The sequence below is a fragment of the Protopterus annectens genome, chromosome 11.part0 (assembly GCF_019279795.1).
Source record: "Protopterus annectens isolate FY-2018-M chromosome 11.part0, PAN1.0, whole genome shotgun sequence".
NCBI classification, from domain to species: domain Eukaryota; kingdom Metazoa; phylum Chordata; order Ceratodontiformes; family Protopteridae; genus Protopterus; species Protopterus annectens.
Genome location: NC_056745.1, coordinates 415423336 through 415437322, shown reverse-complemented (window position 1 = coordinate 415437322; position 13987 = coordinate 415423336). Strand labels below are relative to the sequence as shown.

At 37.5% G+C, this 13987-nt stretch overlaps 1 protein-coding gene across 9 annotated transcripts in view; it reads left to right on the top strand.

Annotated features, from left to right (window-relative positions):
- The window catches only part of ANKS1B (ankyrin repeat and sterile alpha motif domain containing 1B), a 6771497-nt gene that overhangs the window by 2819037 nt on the left and 3938473 nt on the right, over positions 1 to 13987 (top strand). For all 9 annotated transcript variants that reach the window (XM_044087908.1, XM_044087910.1, XM_044087909.1 and 6 more), the window contains one exon: positions 2438 to 2603. In XM_044087908.1, the coding sequence (XP_043943843.1) occupies positions 2438 to 2603 (166 nt within the window). The remainder of the gene's footprint in view (positions 1 to 2437; positions 2604 to 13987) is intronic.

Here is a 13987-nt window from a genome sequence, read left to right as displayed (position 1 = left end):
TAAAATGATGTGCATTCCTTTCAGTTTATCTATAGGCATAAGAAGCTATTGTAGGGTACTAAATTCACTGTAGTGCTTCACATTAAATTAAACTAATTTTATTAACCGAATCTTAAACAAAAACATGTAGCTATCATGTTATAACTCACTTTTTGTTTCCAGCCTTCCAGAAAATCTGATTCAGTGAATGGAAAACAATATCCATAGCAACCAGATAACAGAGCAAAATAAAATGAAATTTGAAGAACTCTTGATGTCCTAAGGGAATGTTTTGAAAAACATCATTTTGAACACCCTTCATTTCATATTTCATGTGATATATGACTTCTGTGTTTAACCTCCCTGTTACCATTGCAACCATACGTATTAACATGCCTGCAAGATCACTGCCCATTAAACTGTTAGGCTGCTTTTTTGTGAAGTATACTGATTTCTTGTTCTTTGCAGGAAAGAAAAATGTACTGCCTGTGGATATTATTTGCCATAATGTTCTGAATTATGGGATTTACATGAATGCATGCCACAGTCAGTTATTGTCCTTGTTTTCCTTGTGCATATTGGTGTAAAACCAATTTTCTTAGCTCCAGCAAGTAAACATGAATGATTTCCCATGCCTTCTGCAAAATCTTACCATCCTCCCCACACCCTGGCTACAGCAAATCATCTCTTACTTTTATATGCAAATATATCATTGGCAAATGTAAGATTACAGGCCCTAGTAGTTTTGTCAAATCACACAGCCCCAGTGCAGTTGCCTTTACCTTCATATCTAACACCTGCGCCCTCCAACTCTCCCATCCCCTGCAGTGGACCTGTCCAGAGTCAGTTGACCACCCACTTTCCACAGATGTACTAACCCAGTTTGTACAGTAAATTCTCATTATCACATTCCTATAATCTGGTCATTTTACTCTACGAGATTTGCTCCCTGCTGTCTTACAGTATTTACCTCAGCTCCATTCAGCCTAAATGAAGAGGAAGATATGAGGTGATACGCTGCCAGCTCCTAGGCTTTTTCATTTCAGCCATGCAGTACCACAGAAAACCAAACCACATGAGTAATTTATATCTTGGTTCTCTGTTAAGAAATGGTGCTAGTAAATTAAACAGACAGCACCATATATATTGCAGCCTCCTTTTTCACTGATAGATACTCCCCTTAAATTATGATGTTTGTGCAGCATAATACCATAAAGATACATTTCACTTAGTTATCGATTCATAGATTGTTACTAGGCTAATGACCCAAGGGGCCTTTCTAAGCCTAGCCAAGTTTTCCTGAAAGAATAATGATGTCCTGCATCTAAATAGGACATTGAGGACCAGGCATTTATAAGTTACGTCTGTCCATAAGGTACATGGGTGCCAGACCTGGTATAAATTTCCTATTCCCATCCACTGGTCTAGGCTAAGCTTAAACTCATCATTAATATCATAATAATTACCGTAATCAATTATTAATATCAATTATAATAATTATTATATGTAATAATAATAATCATAGTAATTATTATTATTATTAGAATTATCATCATTTTCATTTCCCTGCATTACATCATTTCACATTTTGGCAATATTTTACTGCATGGGAAATTCACGTTTATGTAAGCAATATTCAAAATTAGATTACTAACATTTTGGTAGGTCATCTGAATACTGAACACTTAATACTGGAAAATCAAGTTGTATCTGTTGGCTGGCTGTACAAAACAGTGCAGATCTGGAACATGAATCTTGTCTGATAACTCGGATGAGGGTAGATTGAGTGAAATTTTTTCCACACACTCTGTCAACACCACCTCAGAAATCCAGATACATCAGTAGACTCCTTGGACTTATAAGTGTCTCAGACAGGTTTTCCTTGTCCCTCAATGTCTCAGAACAACTGACCAGTTGTTTTGTTATATCCTAATATAAACACTGCTTAAAACGATTGCATATGAATATTAAATATTTAAAAATTATTGTATGTTTTCACACTGTGGGGTACCTCAGAATGTGAAATGTATCTTCATATCTAAAAATCATGACCATTCTAAGGCGCTTATATATGGATCTCACTGAGATCGATTTGCTGACTTAAGGCATATATAGAGCATCCATACGTGGAGACAAGTAGTCTGATTAAAGGAACCAGATTAGTAATTTAATGCTGGCAATTATGTATGGATATGAGCACAGAGGACAGAGAGGTCTGTGCAGCAGAAAAGCAAGATGTTGTCAAAGGTAGTACCAGTGCCAATATGGACAGAGCAACAAACATAAATAAATAAATATAAATAAATATTTAAGGCAATGTAAAAATGTGGTCTACTAACAGTGTAATTTATTTCTCTGGTGAACTTAATCAAAAATAAATCTTATAGAATTTTCAGATTGTAGGAATGCAGCATTTATTTTAAGTGACCCTATTTTTTCTTTTTCTTCTTTTTTATAGCCTAAGCTACGTACATCTTTAATCACTGCTTTGGAGAATCATCGATTAACTTACTGCCATAATTATGAGATCCGCTCCCATGCAACATTTGTCACTTTTGGCTGTAGCCCTCCAATTAGTCCTTCTGATTACATGGTGGAAGTCGCTGAAGACTGTGATGAGACAGGTAAGGCAGTTTCACACTGTTGTGATGTTATCCATTTTAACTCGATACATACTTGTACGCATTCTGCATAATGTAGACCACATGTGACTATTACATGTGCATGAAGAAATATCTTTATGGAATGTTTTATTAGAGCCTAGAATAAAGTGATTATTTTAGAGTGCCTGTGAGTTTTGCATTGTTTTAGAGATCCTCACATATTGACATATTCAGCTATGGGAAGTACAAGTCTCAGGAACACTTCTACTTCTAATTGCCACTGTGACCACATAAGACAGCCCAGCTTATTCAAATTACTGGACCAAGAAAGATAATTATGACTTCTTTATTTTGTAGATGGTTATACGTTTATTAACTGGGTAAGTGAATTGGTCCAGTGGATACTTTTCAGCCAGAAACTGGGCACATTGTTAATTAACATTTTATCATTTGTTATGGAGTAAACAGTGCAGTGATACATTCTTCTGATAGTGACAGAAACATACTGCTCATTGAGTTAGGTAGATGTATGCACCAAAATTACAGATATTTCTAATAAATTGTTATTTCTGACTGCAGTATGGTATTTAAAATACACTGACAGATATTACATTTTGTATATTATTTTATATTATATTAGATACCCAGTTCCATGGTAACATCTGTTACAGTTTTAATCACAATATTGATGATTCAGTTTTAAATGATCATGAATTACAACAATGGTTATGGATGTTTTCTAATTGTTCATTGTAATGGACTAGCCTGAGGGATGTGCTACAACAATATAGGGTTGGGAAACGGCAGCTGTGTGCTATTCAGACTGTGTATTTGCTGAGTAAGAGGTGTATCTGCATTTTCTCTGTTAAGACAAATACATGAATGTTTGGCGTGGTACTCCACCAGTGTGTGCCTTGTTTCCCCTCCTGTTCATGACTTTGAAGAACAGGATATCAAGGTGCATTATAGATTATATCTAATTTGTGGGCATGAGGGTTGCATCTCTTTTATTTGCAGTTGATGTTCATTTGGCTTCAAGGAAGAGTTTGCTGTTGAGTTTGAAGCAATGGGGATGAAAATCATAACTTGTAAATCAGACATCATGGTTCTTTCCTTTTGAAGAGTAGATTACTGTCTGGGGCAGCTGACTGTAGATGGGGGGTTCATTTTCTTGGAATCTTGTTCATGAGTGAGATTAGAGGTGGTTGGAAGTTTGACCAGCAGATAGGTGCTGCAGTGGCAGTATAACTGACATTATATGAGACTATGGTGGTGAAGCAGGAGATGAGTACTCAGACAAAGTTCTCAGTTTACCAGTAAGTCTATGCCTACATCCCCCTCTATTGTTATGGATTTGAGAAAGTGACTGAAAGGACAATATCATGGATACAGATGGTGCAAAACACTCTGTTACTAGGCTTAGACTCTCTGGGAAAAAGTGCAGAACTTGGAATTTCAGAAGGATCTTGGAGTAGAGTTCTTGTTGCTTAGGATTGAGAGAAGCCAGTTGAGGCATTTAGAGAGGATGCCTCCTGGCTACTTCCCACAGGACTTATAGCAGGCACAGCTCTCCAGCAGAAGGCCTATGGGCAGATTCAAGAGACACTAGAGCAATTATATTTCTCAGCTGAGCTATAATGGCAAAGGTATCTCTCAAGATGAGCTGGAAGATGTCCTGCAGGTAATACAGTCTGACCTACCTGTTCAGCTTAATACCACTGTAACCCTCATCAGGATAAGCAACTTAGAAAACAGATGACTGTTTCTAGAAAGAAAATGTATCACATGATGTTTAACTTCCTGTAGCTAGGCTTTAGCATATTTAAATGTATATGCTCTTGAGTGTATTAGGAAATCTCAACATGTAGAAATATTGACTCACGTTATGGAGATACTTGCACAATGACTTACCCGACATTAAAACGATTGAAACAAAAAAGGATAGAGATAGTCTCCATCTCTGATTGGGCAAAAGAAAAAAAAATAAGACCACAAAGTTTCAGACACAGTATCTGAACAGTGGTAGAGTCAGTGAAAGGGTTTTTAGTAACATAAAGTGTAGGGTTGGTATTAAGGAGGTAGGATTAGAGTACATTTCCTCATGAGAAGCAGCACTCAGCATTGCTCTTTCAATAACTCCTGTACTCTACCGCAAATGGACTTGATGATCTGTGACAGTAATACAAGCTGTTGACATTTAATGCATTTGAAATAAAACATGAAAACTATGCTTCTATATGTTGCAACTCCATTTCTTCTTGTTACAAAAATGTCCTGTTATGTAAATATTTTTTGAATAAGCATGTGTTGCACTACACTCATTTTAAGTTATCCTTAAATTTATACTAAGGATGTCATTAGTTTTTTACGTCAGAATTCGAGCTTTTATTCACATTAGAAATATTACAGTAAATGCAGCAGAAGCTCTAGCTTGACTTTCTTGCTGGGGCACAACAGGGCCACAGTATCTTGCTAGTGCGGCATGTAGGCTATAAAAAAGTATAGAATGCATGATAACAATTCATTCGCAATTTATTATTAAACATGAAAGACCATTTTCCTAATTTCCCTAAGGACATATTTACATATCTTGGCAATATGCACTAAACAAGAGTAAAACTTACTTAGTCGTGTCAAAGAGTTCTGGTTTGGATAATATGTTAGCATGCTATAGTGTACCAAATCAAGGCAGTAGCTAACAATACAACAGCAGTGGGAGAATGATGTAAAAATACCTGTACTTTGTAAAAAGACAAAACGAATTTCATAATGCAAATTCAAGCACAGCAAGTTGTGCCTGTTTTTCACTGATCAGAGATTTTGAGTTAATTTAACAATTATTTCAAATTCTACAGCAAAAACACTGACAGACACTTTGGTTCATAGGTTCATATGTAGGTACTAGGCTATTGGACCTAGGGCCTATATAAGCCTAGCCAAACGGTACCCTGGCTTTTGCCACCCAAGAAAATTATTTTCATGTGCCCCTGTCAAGCAGAGCCACAGAAGTGATCCCTGGGGTGAATTTCCTGTCTCTCATCCAATTATCAAGATTTTTCTTGAGGAGTGCTCATGAGGAGCTTTGTTTGATATGGATAGGTAGTTTGTTCCAGAGTATGGGAAGTCTCTGGGACAGGAATCTATCCCTCCAACATGTTCTGTTTATTGTGGTGACAAGGTTTAGGTCCCTAGAGCGTGTAGCTCGGAGGGATTGGGATTTCTTTATGTGGAGCATGTCCAACAGCTCTGGGTTTGACATAGCTTTGTATGTTAGGCAGGGATCACCTCTGAGTAGGCGATATGTGACAGAGTAAAGCTGGAGTTTTTTGAGACGGTCTGCATAGGGCTGTTTGAGGCCAGTAATCCTCTTTGTGAGGTATTTCTGTGGCCTTTCTAGTTGTTGTAGATGTCTTGTGAGGTACATACCAAAAGGGCATTGTACTCTATAATGGGTCTAATGAGTGATGAGTAGAGGGGAACAATGACCTCTTTTTTCCTGGATGAGAAACCTTTCTGATGAGGTGTGCCACGTAGAAGGATTTCCTTACTACTGTGGTGATGTGATTATCAAAGGAGAGACTACTGTCCACCTGTGTCCCAAGGTCTCTTATCACACAAACAAAGCTGAATACTCTCACACTGAAAACAGACAAACCATGAGCAACAGTAAACTTTTCTTCCTTTGAAGCTCACATTTATTGAAAATGCTTCTAAAATCCCATGCTGCAATTCTAGTCAAATAGCATATGGTGAAACACTACTTAGCATATATGTTAATGGTACAGAAAATCAACAAACAGATGTGTACCGTATTTGTTAACAGCATGGAAAAGGTGACATGTTGTCCTTTCAAAGGCAGCCTAGTAGTACTGTCTGCTTAACTGACCAGTCAGAGTCACACAGGAGACAGACAAAGGCCTCCTTAGAAATGTACCTGACAAGGGTTATGCAAAAATTAGAGTGTCCATAGAGGCTCCTCACAAAAAGAATATAGGGCATAAACAACATACCTATGCAGACCGTCACAAAGACCAATTCCTATACTTGTTTTCCTACAGACTTCTAAAAGGCAAATTATTTGGCTGGCCTAAAAAGCATCCTCCAATCCCACTCTGGTGGACCTGTTGCACATTAAACAAAAATATAATTAGAGTAAAGGTATGTGTGTTAAAGACTACTCCTTTTCTGCAACTAACTTCCCATTCATGTGAAGTAGAGTTCTTCCCTAACCCCATTCAAGTGTAGCTTGGACCAGTGGATGGGAATTAAAAATGAACCCCATATCTGGCACCTATGTCTATAGTAAACAGAGTCAGATTGTAAATACTTGACCAGCCATGTCCAAGCCCACACATACTCATTAAAATAACTCTAGGGTATCAAAACCTGCCAGATACACTGAGGAAGCATGGCTAGGCTTAATAAATCCTCCCCCCAGGGAAATTAGCCTAGTAATCTTCTATGAACTGATGAACTATGTCTTATTTACATAATGATTTAGGCCTCTTAAGGTTTTGACTGGCTTAAGGTTCTTTCATTTCCTGAGAGCTAAAAAGAATCAAGAATAAACATCAGAAACTTTCTGGTCTGATGCAACCTCTTGGATTGCTATTTTTGGAGGAGGTATACGATCTCCCTGGAAGGACTCCTGAATCCATGATTCTGCAAACCTCTCCTGTCTCTAGGTCAATATTTCTTAAAGGGGCCTCTTCTACCTCAGTTGTCCCTGACTGAGGGGGAGTTGAAAGGAAAGCACTGACATTTTTTTGACTCAGAGCCCTTTGGACCCATTGTGGGTCTTGGAAAAGTTCCTCTGAGGGCTATTAAAATATACCCCTATGGCAGACAACATCTTTCCTTCTTGCTCATTCTTCATGAATTTTTTTTTACATTGGAACCTGTGAGTAAGGACCCATTGATGAAGACTTTAATAAAGGATTCCTTGAAGTTGTCTGCAAAATCGCGCAAGTGGAACCAGGTGTGGCATTTCATTATTACACTGGTGTCTGTCACTCAAACCATTTCAGCAGCACCATGCAAAGGTTGAAAATGGTTACCACCTGAGACTCAAGTTATTCCTAAGAGTCAGAAGTGGTAGGCTTCCTCAGAGAGTTGAATACATTCTCTGCTGTTCGATTTGGAACTTGTCATTTGAGATTTGAGTTAAGTAATTCAACATTCTGAGGGGAAACATGCCTGAAGTGTACTTTCACTTCTCTACGCAATTCATTGCTCTAGACTCCTTGTTAGGAGGACTGTTATCAGACAGTTACTTCTTAAAGGAGGAGTTCACCAGAGAGCCCTTGCTCTAATTAGGTCTGTCCTAAGGTGAGTGAAAAATCTTGTTTCCTTGAGATGCTGTCCTCTACATCAGTTCCTGCTGTGCCTTCTCTACTGTAAGGACATTGTGCAGCTGGCAGAAGAGATCACCCATGAAGTAGAGGAGCAGATCTGAAGGTGCCAAAGAGAAGCCCATCATCCAGGGAAGGGGGTAAGTGGGTAAAGTACCCCTCTGCCACAGTAATTCTAAGATTTCACTAAATGGTATGCCCTCTAGAGGCAGACTGTGAGTACCTCCTCTTGCACATTTGTTTTCATGGTGGGTCAAGCGATAACTTCTCTGAAGCACAGAAAGACTTATGATAACCCTCATAGTGAGATTGCTTAAGATATCTAGAAATGCCTTGGCACTGGGAAGAATCATGAGAAGAAAAGTTGTAGGCTGATGGTGCTGGGAAATGAAGCCAAAGTCAGTGCAACATTCCCTGCCTCCTTGATATCACGGCCTATCCAGATTTCAATAAACCTGAAAGCTAACCCAGAATCCATTGGTGGCAGACCCCTAAAGCCCTAAAGGATGCAGATGTGAATGATATTAAATACAGAGTCACCAACAAGATATACTGGACAGCAGTAGCAGCAAGAGTGGAACCGACATCACCAAAAAGGGCATCAAACAGGTTGGTGCCAGAGACTGACTATAGCAGCAGCATCACGAGATTGGTGTTGAGCTCCTGTTGACTCTAAAATAATCTAAGTTGAGTGTAAACCCTTCAGAGTTGCCACCAAGGTATCCATTCTCAATGGTACTAGCATATAAAGGTCCAGGAAATACAATCGCTCCAAAACCTCCTGTACTGATACAGATAGTGGGGAAGGAACTTCTCTTAGGGGACCTAAGACCTTCTTGATCCACCCTACAAACTGAGGGGGTGGGAGGTTGGGATGACAGCTCATTTCAAGCTGCAACTTGACAGTGATTCTCATCATCCTTTCCTAATTAAGAACAGAAGAACTCCAAACAGAAATAATAGACTTTGAGGTGGAAGTAGAGGGATGCTGAGAGAAGAGATGCTTATAAAGTTCCCTCTCAGATGGAAGACTGGTGACTGTATTTATGAGAAAGTGATTTTAAAGTCTGTTTGGCTTGGTGGAAGATGATCCTGCCAACAGAAATATTGATGGCCCTGAAGCTGTCAAGTGGAGGCCTTCTTGGAAGGGTCTGGTTGGAGAATCCTGTCAGGAAGAAAAACCTGAGATTATCTATCATCTGGTTTCCTCTTTCTCTTTGTTCTTCTCCCTGTATTTCTCATTTTCTCATCCCACAAAGAAGCAAGAAGCTCATTCAGGATTAACTTGATCCTGCTGTCCAGAAGGTAATGAGGGCCAAAGCCACTGCAAATAACACTTAAGGCCAAGAGATTTTCCAGTCCCAGGTATGCACACACAGCTGATGGATATTCTGGGGCATAACTTTGTGTCCACATTGGTCACATTTTCTGAATACCTTATCCATTGTACCAAATACACACAGTAGAAAACACTTTACAACAAAATTTGGGAAAGTTTATCACTGAAACTGTAATTACACTTGACTAAGTAGACATTTAAAAATATAACAAGAAAGTGGTAGAATCCAAAGCAATAACTTAGCCTGCATTCCTAATCACAAGAACAGAAAAAAGAGAAAGATGTTATTATTTTTACTTAGATTAGAAACAAAAAAATAGCTTTTACTTTGCTGTTGCATGCAGTGAATTGCAACTTGATCATTACTTAAAAAGCAAGTCACTCAAAGCATTATTTTAGGTAGTAGTTCTGCACAGTGTCAGTGTTGCAAAAGGTAACACACTTGCCTTTGGTGCAAAAGACTATTGGTTCTGTTCCCACACCAGGTAGATGGATTGCTGACAGTGGAGCACAGCCTAATGGATGCTGCACTCCTGATTGAGTTCTCCTTTAGATAAGATGTTAAACCAAGGCCCAGTCTGTTTGAGATGGTGGTAGCTTAGGTGGATCTAAAAGCTTCCATGGAACCTATCTAAAGGAGCAAGGGTCCTTTATTAATAGACAAAAAGAGCTCTTATTTGCAACATATTTACAGATATTTACAAATGTACAAATATATAGATATACAAATATATTTACACATATTCATAATTTTGCATTACAATCATACTATATTTTCATCCCTATTGGACCCACCCCACTCATTTTTCCAAAACTACCATCTGATTTTACTTAATATTGTTGTAACTGAAAAGATGTCCCCTGCGCGTAAGGAGTTGCACGGCAACAGGAAGTATCAAATAAAGAAAATAAGCCAGCAACTGGTGGAAATTACGGTATGGTAGTTTATTAAGCTACCAAAGATGCATATAACTAACAAACATACCGGTTTCGGCCCAAATTCAATATGGCCTTCTTCAGTGTATAAATTTAGAGTCCACTATGCAGTTCTTTAAATACACATCAGAAACCTCTGATTGGTTGAATGTAAAAATGAAGTAACAAGCTCATTAATATTAATCAATAGCAAACATACATACAAAATCAGATACAGAAATATGTCAATCAAATAAAGCATATCAAAATGTCATATCAAAACTGAATAATTATATATGTAATGTATGCAATATGATATAATATGATATGTTAGATCAGATATGTTTATAAATATTCATTCAAACCTGGACTAAATAGTGCACCAAGTTTGGTAATCCATTTCTTTTCTTTCATGTCAAGTTTTCTATGCCAACCACATTTGTTGGTTCTATCACCAATAATTTTATCAATAACTGTAAAATGAAATTTGGCATTATTATGTACAAGTGTGTGTTTGTATAATGCGTTGGATGATTTTTTACATCTAATGTCACTCAAATGTTCGGACACCCTTAGTTTAACTGATCGAGAGGTTTGCCCAACATAAAATGAGTGACAGGTACAGCTGGCCATATAGATGGCCCAATCAGTATTGCAATTGGCAAAGAATTGAATATCAAAGACTTTGCTACTGTTTCTGCTTGTGAATTCTTTGGTTTTTATCATATGTTTACAATTCACACAGTGACCACAAGGAAAAGAGCCAATGAGTTTGTCCCCCAAAATAGTTGTTTGATAAGCCTGTGTTAAGGAGGATTCACAGTGATGCTTGTAATGATTAAAATACCCTGCCAAGTTCTTTCCTTCTGAAAGGAGAATGAACATTTGTTGGGAATGATAGTCTTAATTTTAGCATCTGCATCTAATATGTTCCAATTGTCCCTTATAATCTGAATAAAATTCTTAGTGTTTCTCCCATATGTGGTTGTAAATCGCACTGTGTTGGTCTTGACTGGTTTCTTTTTATATTTCAAAAGGTCTGATCTGTTTAAACCTGAGGCGTGCCTATGTGCCATTGTAACATATCCTGATTCATAGCCCCTATCCTGAAATCTATTACACAAATCCTGAGCATGGTGACCAAAACTGATGTTATCAGAACAATTACGTCTGATTCTAATAAATTGAGACTTAGGAATATTTCTGGCGATATGTTTTGGATGAAAGCTGGAGGCATGGAGTATAGTATTGTATTGGGGGAATTTTCTAAATACTTCTGTTTTTAAAGTATTATCCATGTTTCTTGTGATCAAAACATCCAAAAATGTTATAGATTTTTGATCATGTGTAATGGTAAATTGTATCCCCCACTTATTATCATTCAAATAATCCATAAATTCTTGAAGAGATGAAACATCTGATCTCCATACCATCCAGCAATCATCCAAATATCTTCGCCAGATGTCAATGTCAGGTAAAAACCAATTATGAGTGTCATCATATATCATAATTTCTTCCATATAAGCCATGAATAGATCAGCATAAATAGGGGCAAACGAAGCCCCCATTGCTGTTCCTCTGATCTGCAAGAAGCATTCATCATTATAGAAAAAGACATTTTTGGTCAACACATGCTCAGTTAGGTTCAATAATAGAGTATTAAATCCTGGTTGGTACATGTTTGATCGTTGAAGCCAAAATTCAATTGCATCTAGTCCAGCCCAATGTGGAATGTTGGTGTATAGGGAACATACATCTAATGTGCAAAGTATCCAATCTGGATCTAACTGCATGTCATTGATAATGCCCAAGAATTCAGTAGTGTCCTGTATTCTTGACCTTACCAGTTTTAGTAAAGGCTTCAAATGCATGGTTAGAAAATCAGATAATGGCTCAGTCAATGAACCGATTCCCGATACAATGGGCCTCCCAGGTGGACGCAAGAGGTCTTTGTGTATTTTTGGTAGGAAATAGATATATGATTTAATGGGGTCAGAGATTGTTAAATGGTTTAATGTTTTCATTGATATAATATCATTATCATAAGCAAAGTGTAAGAAATCATCTATTTCTTTTTTAAATACAGGAGTAGGGTCCAGTGGCATTTTTGTATAATATCGCACATCATCTAATTGTTTATGTGCTTCCATATCATACTGAATCCAATCTAACACCACCACTGCCCCTCCCTTGTCTGCATTGATAATGACCAGATCCTTATTCTTTACTAGTTGTTCCAAACAAGACCTTTCAGCATCAGTAATGTTATTAGCCATTGGTAAACAGTGATTGTACTGCAAATGTAATTCATGAAGTACACTATGTAAAAATAAGTTCACAGTTGGATGCATAGGTGGTGTAAACAGTGAAGCATGATATTTAAATGATTCTGTCTGTGACTGTTCAACATCTTTGCTATCCTGAAAAAATAATTTCAAATTGATTAGTCTACAAAATGAAAATAGATCTTGTGTGAAATTGTCCTCAGACACAAAAAAACCTGGAATGAAAGATAACCCTTTATTTAACAATGAAATTTGACCATCTGTGAGTACAGTATTTGAAATATTGTATACATTATTTATTTGTTGGTCAGTATTTCCATCAGATTTTGTAAGCTTGTAATTTTTCTTGTGCTTCCTCCCTCCCCTCCTCCCTCCATGTGCCCTAAAGGGGATATATAGTTTTTCCTTTTGGGAGTGGGGGAATCTATGGTGGACTGTGTCTCCGTATCTGTGCCTGATGAGTTGTCATAGTCGGTTGATTCATTGTTACTTCCTCGTCCCTTAAGTATGGAATGAGGACGTTTCCTTTTTGGATTAGGTATATATTTATTTTTGTTTTGTCCCTCCTGAAATCTGACGTGTCTTACATTTTTGAAAGGTTGGCCCTTCTCATAGTCAGAAGTGTCACGTAGAAATTTTTTGACCTTTCTTTCCTTCAAAATGTTATCAAAATTTAATAATTCAATGCTAAGTTTTGATAGTAAATCTGGAAAGAAGGGTTCCTGTTGGTAACAGTTCTTTCCTTTACGAAAGGAATATGAAAAACCTAAGATCCTGTGTTTGGCATCATAAACTACTAAAAGCTTATTTGACTAAAGGCATTTGCCCAAGGGGTCTCAGGGTCAAAATTCAACCACTGGTGGCAGACCCAGATGATAGTCTCACTAGTGAATGGTCTTCCATTCAGCAGGAATGCTCCATGAAGTTTGTAAGCTCACTATCAGATTATTATACTAGAATTATTGATAAAGAAACCAGTCAAGTGTTAAAAAATATTGAGGAATGCAACAGTTACCAACAGGAACCCTTCTTTCCAGATTTACTATCAAAACTTAGCATTGAATTATTAAATTTTGATAACATTTTGAAGGAAAGAAAGGTCAAAAAATTTCTACGTGACACTTCTGACTATGAGAAGGGCCAACCTTTCAAAAATGTAAGACACGTCAGATTTCAGGAGGGACAAAACAAAAATAAATATATACCTAATCCAAAAAGGAAACGTCCTCGTTCCATACTTAAGGGACGAGGAAGTAACAATGAATCAACCGACTATGACAACTCATCAGGCACAGATACGGAGACACAGTCCACCATAGATTCCCCCACTCCCAAAAGGAAAAACTATATATCCCCTTTAGGGCACATGGAGGGAGGAGGGGAGGGAGGAAGCACAAGAAAAATTACAAGCTTACAAAATCTGATGGAAATACTGACCAACAAATAAATAATGTATACAATATTTCAAATACTGTACTCACAGATGGTCAAATTTCATTGTTAAATAAAGGGTTA